Source organism: Papilio xuthus, unplaced genomic scaffold (genome assembly GCF_000836235.2).
Source record: "Papilio xuthus unplaced genomic scaffold, Pxut_1.1 DF827756.1, whole genome shotgun sequence".
NCBI lineage: Eukaryota > Metazoa > Arthropoda > Insecta > Lepidoptera > Papilionidae > Papilio > Papilio xuthus.
This window is the reverse complement of record NW_013530893.1, coordinates 5370957-5383263: the sequence shown is the minus strand read 5'-3', so window position 1 is coordinate 5383263 and position 12307 is coordinate 5370957. Positions and strand designations below refer to the sequence as shown.

Genomic DNA, 12307 nt, shown 5'->3' with positions numbered 1-12307 from the left:
TTTTGCCGTATAAATAACTTTCAAGTAATTTCTAGTTAAATTACTAAAATGGCTATTAAAAAATAAGGATTGATCGTAGAAGGGTGAAAATTTAGGATTGTATGTATTTTTGTATGTTGTATCATAAAAAAAATAAAAAGTAAAAATTTTGTCTAAAAATAAAAAAAAAATAGGGGTGGACCTTTAACATTTGGGAGGATGAAAAATAGATGTTGGCCGGTTCTCAGACCTACTCAATATGCACACAAAATTTCATGAGAATCGGTCAAGCCGTTTCGGAGGAGTATGGGAACGAAAATTGTGACACGAGAATTTTATATATAAGATGATTTAGATGATGATGTGATGTGATTGTCACAAATATGAATGCTAGGACTTCTGTACTTATTGAAGTTTTTCTTAACGCGCGTTAAAAAACGTTCAAACAGAAAAAAATGCATTTCTCTTTGAAAACAAGACGCTGTATGTTATGCCACTTTGTATTATTTCAGGATGAAATGTGGGAGAAAAAATGCCAGAAGATATTCCAATTCTGCCATCAGACTATCAGCATGTTAGTCAAAGCGGAACTAGCTGAGCTGCCGTTAAGGTATACAGTCACTAACCGTGGATTTCTGAAACCAAAGTTTTTGTATAAAACATATCGGCATCTTTGACAAAACTGAGATGACAGTATGTTTAAAACATACATTTTGGAGACAGAAACCCACGGTAAACAATCTTGATATTTACCAACACTAATATACTGCAGACTTCGGTGACTACAGGGTGAGACTCTTGACTTGTCTGCATTTCTTGGGTTCAAATCCACAATTTACATATGTACATTTATCAGACATTATTATGGTGAAGGAAAACATCGTGATGATGCACATATCTGAAAAGAAATTCAAAGATATGTGTGAAGTCAACCAGCACTGGACCAGCATTAACTATGGATTGGTCACCTCTAACCTAGGGTAGTCTCCGAGCCCTCAGTGGGGAAGTATATTGAGCCGATGATCTACGGCGATTGAACAATCTTGATACTTTCCAGGTTGTACCTGCAGGGTGCGCTGGCGGTGAGCGAGGCTGCGTTTGCGGGACACGAGACTATTGCATACGAGTTTCTCTCGCAAGCATTCTCGTTGTACGAGGACGAGGTGTCTGATAGTAAAGCCCAGCTTGCCGCCATCACGCTTATTATAGCTACCTTCGAACAGATTAATTGTTTCGGTAAGTACCAAATGGCTAGGAAAGGGAAGTGGATCTGAAGGAGAAGAAACGAATAGGAAGGGGAAATATCTTCTTTTTGTGCGTTCCCTTCTCCGTTGATTAAAGGTGGGAAACTTATCTGCAATTTCGGACGTGTATGGATGGCGGTAGTTTCGGTCTTTCCCTTGCTTGTTCGCCTTCGCATTAGACATATAAAAAGAACTTGTAACTACAATGGTCCACTTTAGTCCGATAGATGGCGTTATTACTAATATTAAGAAAACTTTGATAGATGGCGCTGTGTATGTGTATTGTAGGTTCAGAGAACGCGGAGCCGATGCGCACGCAATGCGCGCTCGCCGCCAGCAAACTGCTCAAGAAGCCCGACCAGAGCCGAGCGGTCGCGCTCTGCGCACATCTCTTCTGGAAAGGAGCTAAAGATGGCAAACAGGTAAACTTGAAAACTTATTACAGTGGTATTTCTTACTAATATTATAAATGCGAATGTTTAGATGGAAGGATGGATGGATGGTTGTTTGTTTGTAGGTAGTTCCGGAACGGCTCGATGGATCTTGACGAAATTTGCCATAATAACACCGCGCGGACGGAGTCGCGGGCGACAGCTAGTCATTCATAAACTCTCTTAAACCAATACCCTAGTCTTTACTAAAGTAATTATCATTTTTGTTTGTTTTTCTCTAGTGGGCATTAAATGATGCATCTCGAGCGCTCGATTGCTTGAAGAAAGCAGCACGTGTAGCACAGCAGTGTATGGACGGCGGCGTGCAGGCGCAGCTGCTGGCGGAGCTGCTGGGCCGGTACGCGCTGCTGAGAGAGCGCGGCAACGCCAGCCTCACCACAGCGCTCATTGACGCAGTAAGACATACGTCCGACTCGAAGGACCATGAGTTCAACTTTCCAACCACCAATATACTAGTTTATCGGCCTTTTACATTTGTACATGTGATTTGACAATGAAAATATAATTAAATCAGGTTCAAAAACTATTGCATTTATCCATGAAACTTTCCACCAGCTAAAGATTAATCAGATATCGTAAAAGTACGCAAAAAATACATTTTTTTTAATTCTCTTACCGTGGGTTTCTGGGACCACTATCTCCGTCAAATGACAGGAATGACAATATGTTTAACATAGATTTTGATCTCGGAAACGCATCTTATTAAGCAGAAAGATAACTTAAGAATCTCCTCCAGGTGATCCAGAAGATCAGAGAAGAGCTCGCCAACCTGGACCAGTCCGAGGAGGTGGAGCAGATCACGAAGCACTTCCACAACACGCTGCAGCACCTTAAGAACCGCATGGAATGCCCCGACCCTGATGGACTAGGTTACGAGGGTCTGGTTCTGTCCTAGGTCTAATTTTACCTTAACTAGAACGGCCCTAGATCTAATTCTATACTGGTACCATCCTAGGTCTAGCAATATAGCACTAATGTCTTTCTGAAACATACTATTTTTTATTTAAAAAAAAATGTAAAATTTATGAAATTAATTACTAATATTGTTTTGTAATTTTTTAATAATTGACAGTCTTGTAATATTTATGTTTTAAGAACACATTCCTATTCTAGTTTTGTCCTAGGTCGTAAAAATATGACCTAGGCCTGACTTATTTAGGTCATGAAAAATGTGACAAGTAAATAAAATAAATAATAGCTGTATAAATATATCTTATATAATTATTATGTACTTGTAATTTTATTATGTACAAGTTTCGCGATCTACCCCATATATTTGATTTTTTAGCGTAGTATCTCGTAAGATGATTCTTTAAATATGTTATTTATTAATTATAATTAAATATATAGTTAATTAAGATAATTATGTAATTGAGATTGTTTAGTATATAAATGAAGCAATATATTAAAATGTTTTATGTAATATTTTATGCATATTTATTTGAAAAAAAAAAAAACTTATATTGTTAAAACCTAATTTCTTCACACAGAATTCCATAATGTTATATATAAAAGAAAGTCGTGTTAGTTACACTATTTATAACTCAAGAACGGCTTTACCGATATGCCTGAAAATTGGTGAGGAGGTAGCTTAGAGCCAGGAGACGGACATAGGATGCTATTTATTCTTTTTTATTCGAACTTATGCCTTGAAGAGCTGCTTTTTATTTAACCCTTAAATGGACGATTTTTTTTTACGTTTTAAAAAAATATATTTGTGTAATAGACATGTATTACTGTCTAGGAAAAATGAGTAAAAAAATCTAGACATGAATTTACTATTTTTTTTAGAAATAAGAACTAGTTGTCAAAATTAACAAAAAAATAAAATAAAGATAATTTTATCTGTGATGTTTAGTATGTTGTTTAAAAACAACATTGTCCATTTAAGGGTTAACTTACTAATATAATAAATGCGAACGTTTAGATGGATGTGATATGGATGGATGGATGGATGGGCTACACTAATTAAGTTTTTTATATATTCACGCGGACGGAGTCGTGGGCGATAGCTAGTTTTATTATAAGGAGAAGAAAAATAATACGATTATTACCGTAGGTTTTCACTGCTTAAAATTCAAACCCTATTCTTTTGAAATTAAAAAAATAGACAACTTATAGGTTTTTTTTGGTAATGAAAAGGCAAGTTTTTAAATATATTTGTGTAAATATTCAATTTACTTTATAAAATACATTTATACTTATTCTAAAATATTTTGTTACCTTGAACGTTATTTTTATTGTTCAACATAATCTTCTCTTGTCGCTTCTTCTCTTCTTTGAATGCTTCCTTGTTCGCCTTCTTCTCTATTCTTCTTTCTTTCCTGTATTCTTTTAGAAGGCGTTTTCTTTCTTTCTTCTCTTCTGGTGATTCGTCTTTGGGCCTGAAAAATATTCTCATCTTACTAATATACATGCGAATGGATGGATGTTTGTTAGAAGGTATATTCAGAACGGCTTCATAGATCTTGAAATTTGACATAGATGTGGAACATAGTATGGAAGAACACATAGGCTACTGATTTTTTTTATTCTGCGCGGACGGAAACACAGGCGACAGCTAGTTTTATTATAATTAAAATGTTGTTATTTTCAGCAATAATTAGAGGCAATAAATATTCCAACATGTTTGCCAAAAAAAAAATAGATTTTACATATAGTTTTTCTAATGTATATGTAAAATCTAGTGTAAATAACCGTGTAAGAAAATGTTAGTGCAACTAACCGTGGGTTTCCGAAACCAAAATTCCAGTTTAAACCATATTGTTACCTTTGTTTATTCAAAGATGAAAAACAAGCACAACAATATTTTATATTGATATTTTGGTCTCCAAAACCAACGATAGATGGCGTTGTTGTCAATCCACAATTGCATATTGTCAAAACCATAAAAATCACAAGTTTTTAGGTTATTTTTTTCTTATATTTATATATCTTACCTTATAGATAACACGCTAAGTGTAGATAGAACAGTCTCGGCTTGTGTGTGTCCGTCATCATCAGAACTGTTATCATGTTCTTGTTGTGCATTGAACTTAGCCAATGTCTTCAGAGTTAGTTTATTATCTTTACCCAGCGTGTCTTTTGGAATGCCAGTTTTTGCGTTTATTGCTATTTTCTTGGGTTTCTGTAAAAAAAAAACAAAATTCATTATGAAATTTCTTTAAATAATTTCAAAATGGTTTTTAATCATACATTGAATACAAAACTTAATTTGTATGTATGCTAACCTAGTTGTCGCCTGCGACTCCGTCCGCGGAATTTAAAAAACCTAATAAGTAGCTTATGTGTCCTTCCAGACTATATTCTAATTCTAAGCAAGATGCAGACGCTCTGGAGATGACTTCAAATAAATATCCATCCATCCAAACATTCGCATTTATAATATTAGTAAGATTGTCGTGTCACAATGCTAGTTACCTCCTCGGAAACGACTTGAGAGATTTTTATAAAATTTAATATACATATTCAGTAGCTCTGAGAATCGAATATTATCTATTTTTTCCGGACATAGTCACGGGCGTTAGTTAGTAAATTAATAATATACTAAACCTAAAATACCTTGGGTTCCTCAATCAGTTTAGGATGATTATACAAATTGGAGTAAGTGGACAGTATGGTCTCGCAGTCCCATCTCTCTTTAGGCTCCACTTCCACTGTCATCATCTCCTCTTCCGACTCTTCTTCTATCTCTTGTAGACGTTGCAATCTAGTTAAATATATATTATTAAACAAACAGATTAATAAAACTTAACAAGTAGCCTATGTGTTCTTCCTGACTATGTTCTACATGTAAGCAATCGCTCTGGAGATACCTTCTAACAAACATCCATCCATCCATCCATACATTCATATCCAAATATTAGTAAATATATATTGACATTAATATAAATTAAATGTCTTATATGTTTAACAAATATCTTACTAATATTATAAATGCGAATGTTTAGATGGATGTTTGTTTGAATGTATCTCCAGTACGGATGGATGGATCTCGATGAAATTTGGCATAGATGTAGAACATAGTCTGGAAGAATACATTATTATACATCTGGATTTTATTTAATTTCGCATGGACGGAGTCGCGGGCGACAGCTAGTAAATATAAATGTACAAATTGAAAAATTAATAAATAAAAAAATAATAACTAATTATTTACCTTGCAATTTCCTTTTCTTTATCCAGCTTGTATCTCCTCTGCGACTCCTCGAACTCCTCAGCAGCTCTGAGCAGCATGTCATGCGAGTGCGGCAGGAAGCCATCTATATCTTCCAGATCCAAAGCTCCCAGTTCCGTATCATCGTATTCCGCAAACATCTTAAATATGTAATTTTCTTTAATCAATCTTACTAACATTATACATGTTTGGATGTATGGATGAGTGGTTGTATGTTTGTTATAACATCATAACAAATTAAGCTTAGATATAGAACATAGTTTGGATGAATATTACTAATTGTGAATAGGTTACTAATAAAAAAATTTAAGTAAAAAATACAATGTCAAACAAACAAGCAGACACTTGAATTCGTCAATTACACCGCAGATTATTTGCAGATGTATCTTAAATCAACAGGGGAGGGGACACACTGGAATAGGATATCCCCTGCCCACGCACCCCTTTCACCTTCCCATTAGATTTAATACAAGTATATAAACAAACTTACTTTTTCGAACCTATTGTCCAATAAAGAAAGGCCTTCGTTACGTCGTATGACACTAGATGACATAGAATACTGTGAGAAACGCGACTTAGTATCATCCTTGTCGCGGTCCATCCATGACGGCATTTTAGGTCTCCCTCTTTCTTCATCCTGAAAATTAAAAAAAAAATTAAACTAAGTGATACATTCTGTTTATTGGTGGACTTAACACGTGGGAATGAAATTTCAAGGCCGCGTCACGATTAGTAACATTTCGTAACATGAAAGAGACAAAAGATATAAAAATGAGGTGGAGTAAAAGAGACACAATGTGTAAAAATAATAATTTATAATTATACATACCTGTGAGTCATCATCTGAATCAAGGTCACTTGCAAATGCTTTGTCAGAATCTTCATCACCAGACATGCTTTCATCCTCTTCATCATAATCCTCATCACCTATTTAAAAATAAACATATTAGAACATTTAGTCATATATTTATAATTAATGTTAATTTGTTTAAAAAAAAAAAGCTTAAAGTACTGGCTGTATTTAAAAAAAGAAAATTGGTAGTTACTGGTAGCACTATAATATTCAATTATGAAAAAAATTACCTTCTCCCATAGCCATTTCAATAAAGTTATCTTCCAGCTCATTGTCAGGGTCTTCAAAGTCAAAGTCATCGTCCAAGGCTGCTACCACCTCCGGGTCCAGGTCCAAGCACAGACCTGATGATATAAAAGATTATAAAAAAATATTCAATAGAAAACATTTGGCAGAACATTGGATGCTAAGAGAGTTGCTACTATGATGAAGTATGTAAATAGGCATAGAAAATGACAAAAAAAACTTGATTACAACTATGACAAGGATTTATTGACAAGTTTTTCACATCTACAGAGGGGCGCTAGTGAGCTATCATAATAGTTTGACTTATGCTTACCAGGTAAGAAAAGTTTGTATGTTTATTTACATTTCTTTTTATTATAAGCTGGCAAATAAAAAAGCAGCCACCCGAATCTACAGAAATGGCTAAGTAAGTACTGCCTATAAACATTTATAATTTCAAATGAATTGCCTGATGCCTAATGATGCAAGAGAAGACGCACAGAAAGAAAACATTTCCCCTTCCTATGCATCACCTCTTCCATCAAATATACTTCCACTTCTGGCGGGAAGGGAAACGAGACTAAAATTAGGTTATCAAATATATAACAATTGTAATAACAATAGCAAAATCTCATTACTTGATTGAATGTGAATGGTAGATGTTGACAAAAACTATGGAAGAACGGATGGATGAATGAATGGTGTGATTGTGTGAAAGAGAAAGGAATTAATTCCTTTAAGTCCTCTCCTCCATCAAATCCACTTTCCCTTTTCATCCTTTTTGTATAATATATAAATAAAGGGTGGGACAGGAATAAGGACTAAGGCCTCCTAAACACTTTGAAGTGTTGTGCACCTGCTAAGTATTATTTACCTTGTGTAGCAGCTTTATTTAACATTCCCACATCTTCTTCAATTTCTGAGGCAAATACAGAACTTGGCAGTTTTAATGTTTCTGATATTTCTTTTGTATCCTCTTTGTTTCCTATATCTGTTTCTTTTTTATCTTTCTTTTTATGCGAACTTTTCTGTAAATTAATTTAAAAATGAAACAAGACTTTAAAATTTCTGGCATCAGTGTTTTCTTAGAAATACCTTAGGAGTAGATCGAAGTAGATAAGTAGTAGCCTTTACATGGTGGAGTAGCCTTTACTATACTTACTTTACAAAATTATTATATACTTTTAACCACAACACTTAACATCAGGTAGGATCCTAGCCAAGTGTTAATAAATATCTTCAAAGAAACTAAAGTCTATAATTTTGTTATGGCAAATTATCAGAAAATTACTTACTGGTTGCAAGACCATTGTGACTTCTTTTGTATCCTTGAGATGCTGGAGGTAGTTGTAATCATCATCAAAGTAGATGCCATATTTACGCTGCTCTTCCTTTCTTTGTTCTAAGGTTAAATCCTGTAAATTACAAAAAGATGTTTGTTGTAGTGTGAAAGAGGTTTGTTTAAGTAGTAATTAAAATGTTACTTACAGGATCTTTCTCTTTCTTTGGCGGTACTACAGAAGTAACTGGTACAAGAACACGCTGTGGTGCGTTCTCATCAGCTATAAGAGGGTCCCTTTGAGAACGATGTACCAAGTTAAATGTTACAGCTTTCTTGCGGTCTATAAATTTCTTGGTCTTCGGCTGAAAAAGGATATGACAATTAATATGCGTTCCAATAAGTAGGTATTTCGATTATCAAAAAAATAAAATGTATTTACCATTTTTTTATGTGAAAAAACCCCAATTTTTATAAATTTCCACTACACGACGTAAAAACATGTGTTGTTTTGGCAAACACAGATTAAAAAGAACACATTTGACAGTTTCAGAAAAAGTCAAAACAATGCGTTTATGGGGAACTGAATTGAAACAAAAAGTTTTTCAAATGTTTTCGGAGCCTATTCAAGAAATAATCATGTCTTTCTTCTTTACTGTTATATTTATTATAATAATGAAAAAGAAGAGATATGAAATCAGTATTTCATTATTTTTAAATTTGTAAATCGTTTTAATCTTCAATTTAAAACGTAAACAACTGATATTGACATTTGACAGTATTATAAAAATTGTCAATAAAGATATAACCTACAAAAATGGGTTTAATCCGAAAAAGTTTATATTACGGCATAAATTTGAGAATATATACCAGTAACAATTTTTGTATAAATTGCATAAGAGCTAAAAGTTCGGCTGAAACAAAGACGAAAACTTATTCACATACAATTTTGTTTCCGAAAACACTTTTTCCGGCTCGTTCTAACAATGCTATCAAAGAAGAGGTTCAGAAGGTAAAAATATATCAAAATTAAGTTATATAAATCCTTGTCATAAACATCATATTTTGAGACAACACTTTTGTTATTCCAGATGGCTCAGTTCGCAGAACTCTATACATGGCAAAGAGAAAACTTGAAAGGTCCTGAATTTGTTTTACATGATGGGCCTCCATATGCGAACGGGGATTTACACATGGGACATGCTGTTAATAAGGTATTTATATATTTAAAAAGACTATTATAACAACTAAAAAGTAAAATAGAATAAAAAACATATACTGTTTCAAGCTATAGTACTTTTTCTTATGCATTTTTTAAATTGTTAAGGTTTCTATGAATTTTCTAACAAGAAGCATAGAGATCTGTAATATAAAATTTTTACAATATTCTTTTTCAAGTGTTAAAAACTGTGTATTTCAGATTATAAAAGACATAAACAACAGAAGTCAAATATTACAGGGCAATAAAGTCCATTACATACCAGGATGGGACTGTCATGGACTTCCAATAGAATTAAAAGCCTTACAAAAAGCAAAGAAATCATCAAAAAATATCTCATCACCAGTCCATATCCGACAGATCGCAAGAGACTTTGCATTAGAAACAGTAGCAAAGCAAAAGGCAGCTTTTCAAAGTTGGGGTATTATGGCTGATTGGAATACCTGTTATTTGACATTGAATAAAAATTATGTACGAAATCAATTAAGACAGTTCTATAAGATGTATAAGTCTGGATTAATATTTCGTGCACTAAAACCTGTTTACTGGTCACCATCATCAAAGTAAGTTTGCTTTATTATAACTTTAGCCTGCAACTCCATTGCCACTCATTTAAAAAAAAAACTAAGTAGACTATGTGTTCTAGGATATGTTCTTCATCTATGCCAAATTTCAACAAGATCTATGCAGCTGCTTTGCTAATATGAACAATTTTTCTTCAACTTCAGTCTCTTATAAAAGAATATACAACTTATCTTTTTAATTTTAGAACAGCTCTAGCAGAAGCGGAATTAGAATATGATCCACAATTTAAAAGCAAAGAGGTTTATGTTAAATTCCCATTGGAAACTATGCCTGCAGCTGCTAATAATATTACTTCAGGGTATGTATATTTGATCCAAAACCCCTTAAAGCTTAGAAAAACTCACCAACAACTTCTTCAATATGTGTAGAGGAGTAGGCAGAGACCACGGACATCCATTTAGCACTTGACACACATCTCACGCTTTTACATTCATACATCTACCCATACAAGCACCTCGCGCGCTCTCAAAACCGCCTTTCATATGTATTTCATTTCATATTCATTCCGCGATTTAGTCCGTCTCGCATAGATCGACACTATTGGTTACCTTCATTCAAAAACTCACCATCACGGATAGTGACAGAGGGCAATGCTCTATGTGCTGGACAGATAAGCTTGATACTATGCATGACACACACACTAAGAACCACACAAAGTAGTATACTCTATGGGAAATAATTAAAAGTGAAGTCGCAACCCTCAAAAATGACCAAACAATACATAGAACAGATTTCAGTAAGAAACACTTTAGCTACAAAAATTTATGAAAGAACTTACAGGACGAGTCAGTTGCACATTTTATTTAATATGTCTTTTTTATATTTTTAGTAAGGCTATCTCAGCATTAGTATGGACGACCACACCTTGGACTTTAGTCGCAAACAGAGCTATATGTTATAATGTAAACATGAAATACAGTGTAATAACACTAAGTAACAAGCCAAATGAACTGTTTCTAATCGCCAGTGCTCAGATTGAGTTTTTGGAAAATACTTTAGGTGTGGAAATTAAGAAAATAATTGAATTTGATGGTAAGTTCTTCTTCTAAGTCTTATGTTTGTTTTTTTTTCGTCCAATGGCAACTACCATGAAGGTGTTTACCAAAAGTCTTGTTTTAGAATTGAATATTGTTGGTTTCTGAGACCAAAATTCCTGTATAAAACATATTACAAGTGTTTATTTAGGGATCTTTTTTTTATCTCATACAATTGAGTAATTTAATTTTTATTTTGGCTCCTGAACAAGGCAACCTAGTTCAGGAGCCAAGGCTGGCCAAGGTTGCGTAATATATTTTGTGAATGTGTTTTTTTACTAAATCCAAACTTAAAATTCCACAGGTAAAGAACTAGAAGGTATGAAGTACAGAAGTCTGCTCACTTCAGAGACGCTTCCGTTCTTAGAAGCGAGTCACGTGACAGAAGGGAAAGGGACAGGTCTAGTGCATACTGTGCCGGCGCATGGACCTGATGATTTTTTAGTCGCTTTGAAGAATAATATGACAGTGGTAAGTAGCATTTCTGGTTCCTTAAAGTTATTTGTCTTAAGGAAAAAAGGACTAAACTAAAAGTCATGACCTGCAGATCACTGAACGACTCACAGATCAGTTCAATTTGTACCTGTACAGAGTTTCTAGCTTTCGCCACCGACTTAGTCCGCCCGGAGTTAGAAAAATAAATAGTAGCTTATTTGTTTTTCTAGACTAGTTCTTTACATTTATGCCAAATTTAATAGAAATCCGTTTTGCCGTTCTGGTCATACCATCTCACAAATATTAATCTATCTAAACATTCGCATTTATAATATTAGTAAGATTAATTGCGTTTCGAGCTGGAAACACCTCAATCATCTCACCGCTCTTCGACTCACATAGTCATAGTACGTCTCGATGAACTGAGTTGTCAATTTACTAGGTGAGTGGCAACTCAACGGTTCAAGTTTTTGTGAACGGATGTTTTGAATCGGTTCAGAATAGGACCAGTGTTTTATCCTTAGTGTGTGTTAAAACAAAATAAATTCTGTAGGACTCAACGTGTTTATATAATTACAGGAATGTAATGTAGACGAATCGGGTCGTTATATAAATTTGGGGGATAGATTTGACGGTCTGTATGTCCTTGGAGATGGTCAAGATAAGGTTATTAATGTTCTGGAAGATTCTATTATTCATCAGAATGTTTATATACATTCATATCCTTTAGACTGGAGGACGAAGAAACCTGTCATCATCAGAGCAAGTCAACAATGGTTTATTGATACCGCCGCTTTGAAGGATAAAGCTTTGGTAAGTTTTTTT

General features: G+C 34.1%; 3 protein-coding genes across 4 annotated transcripts in view; 2 read left to right on the top strand and 1 right to left on the bottom strand.

Moving 5' to 3' along the window:
• Window positions 1–2859, top strand: part of Vps35 (Vacuolar protein sorting 35) — a 10347-nt gene extending 7488 nt beyond the window's left edge. Inside the window, exons 14-18 of the mRNA XM_013310059.1 lie at window positions 419–589; window positions 1037–1215; window positions 1512–1645; window positions 1897–2070; window positions 2412–2859. Coding sequence (XP_013165513.1) covers window positions 419–589; window positions 1037–1215; window positions 1512–1645; window positions 1897–2070; window positions 2412–2570 — 817 coding nt within the window. The 3' untranslated portion in view covers window positions 2571–2859. The remainder of the gene's footprint in view (window positions 1–418; window positions 590–1036; window positions 1216–1511; window positions 1646–1896; window positions 2071–2411) is intronic.
• Window positions 2860–3798: 939 nt separating this feature from the next.
• Window positions 3799–8738, bottom strand: LTV1 (LTV1 ribosome biogenesis factor). Its single transcript, XM_013310056.1, has 11 exons — window positions 8652–8738; window positions 8419–8574; window positions 8226–8345; window positions 7805–7958; window positions 6936–7049; window positions 6682–6779; window positions 6343–6489; window positions 5835–5992; window positions 5237–5384; window positions 4615–4802; window positions 3799–4059 (listed from the first exon to the last, which is right to left on the bottom strand). Exons 1-11 carry the CDS (start codon window positions 8652–8654, stop codon window positions 3882–3884), a joined length of 1464 nt encoding a protein of 487 aa, XP_013165510.1. The 5' UTR covers window positions 8655–8738; the 3' UTR covers window positions 3799–3881.
• A 269-nt stretch (window positions 8739–9007) lies between these two features.
• IleRS-m (Isoleucyl-tRNA synthetase, mitochondrial) overlaps window positions 9008–12307 on the top strand; it is a 10683-nt gene continuing 7383 nt past the window's right edge. For both annotated transcript variants that reach the window (XM_013310053.1, XM_013310054.1), the window contains exons 1-7: window positions 9008–9221; window positions 9301–9423; window positions 9630–9991; window positions 10198–10311; window positions 10843–11045; window positions 11352–11518; window positions 12062–12295. In XM_013310053.1, coding sequence (XP_013165507.1) covers window positions 9027–9221; window positions 9301–9423; window positions 9630–9991; window positions 10198–10311; window positions 10843–11045; window positions 11352–11518; window positions 12062–12295 — 1398 coding nt within the window. In that variant the 5' untranslated portion in view covers window positions 9008–9026. The remainder of the gene's footprint in view (window positions 9222–9300; window positions 9424–9629; window positions 9992–10197; window positions 10312–10842; window positions 11046–11351; window positions 11519–12061; window positions 12296–12307) is intronic.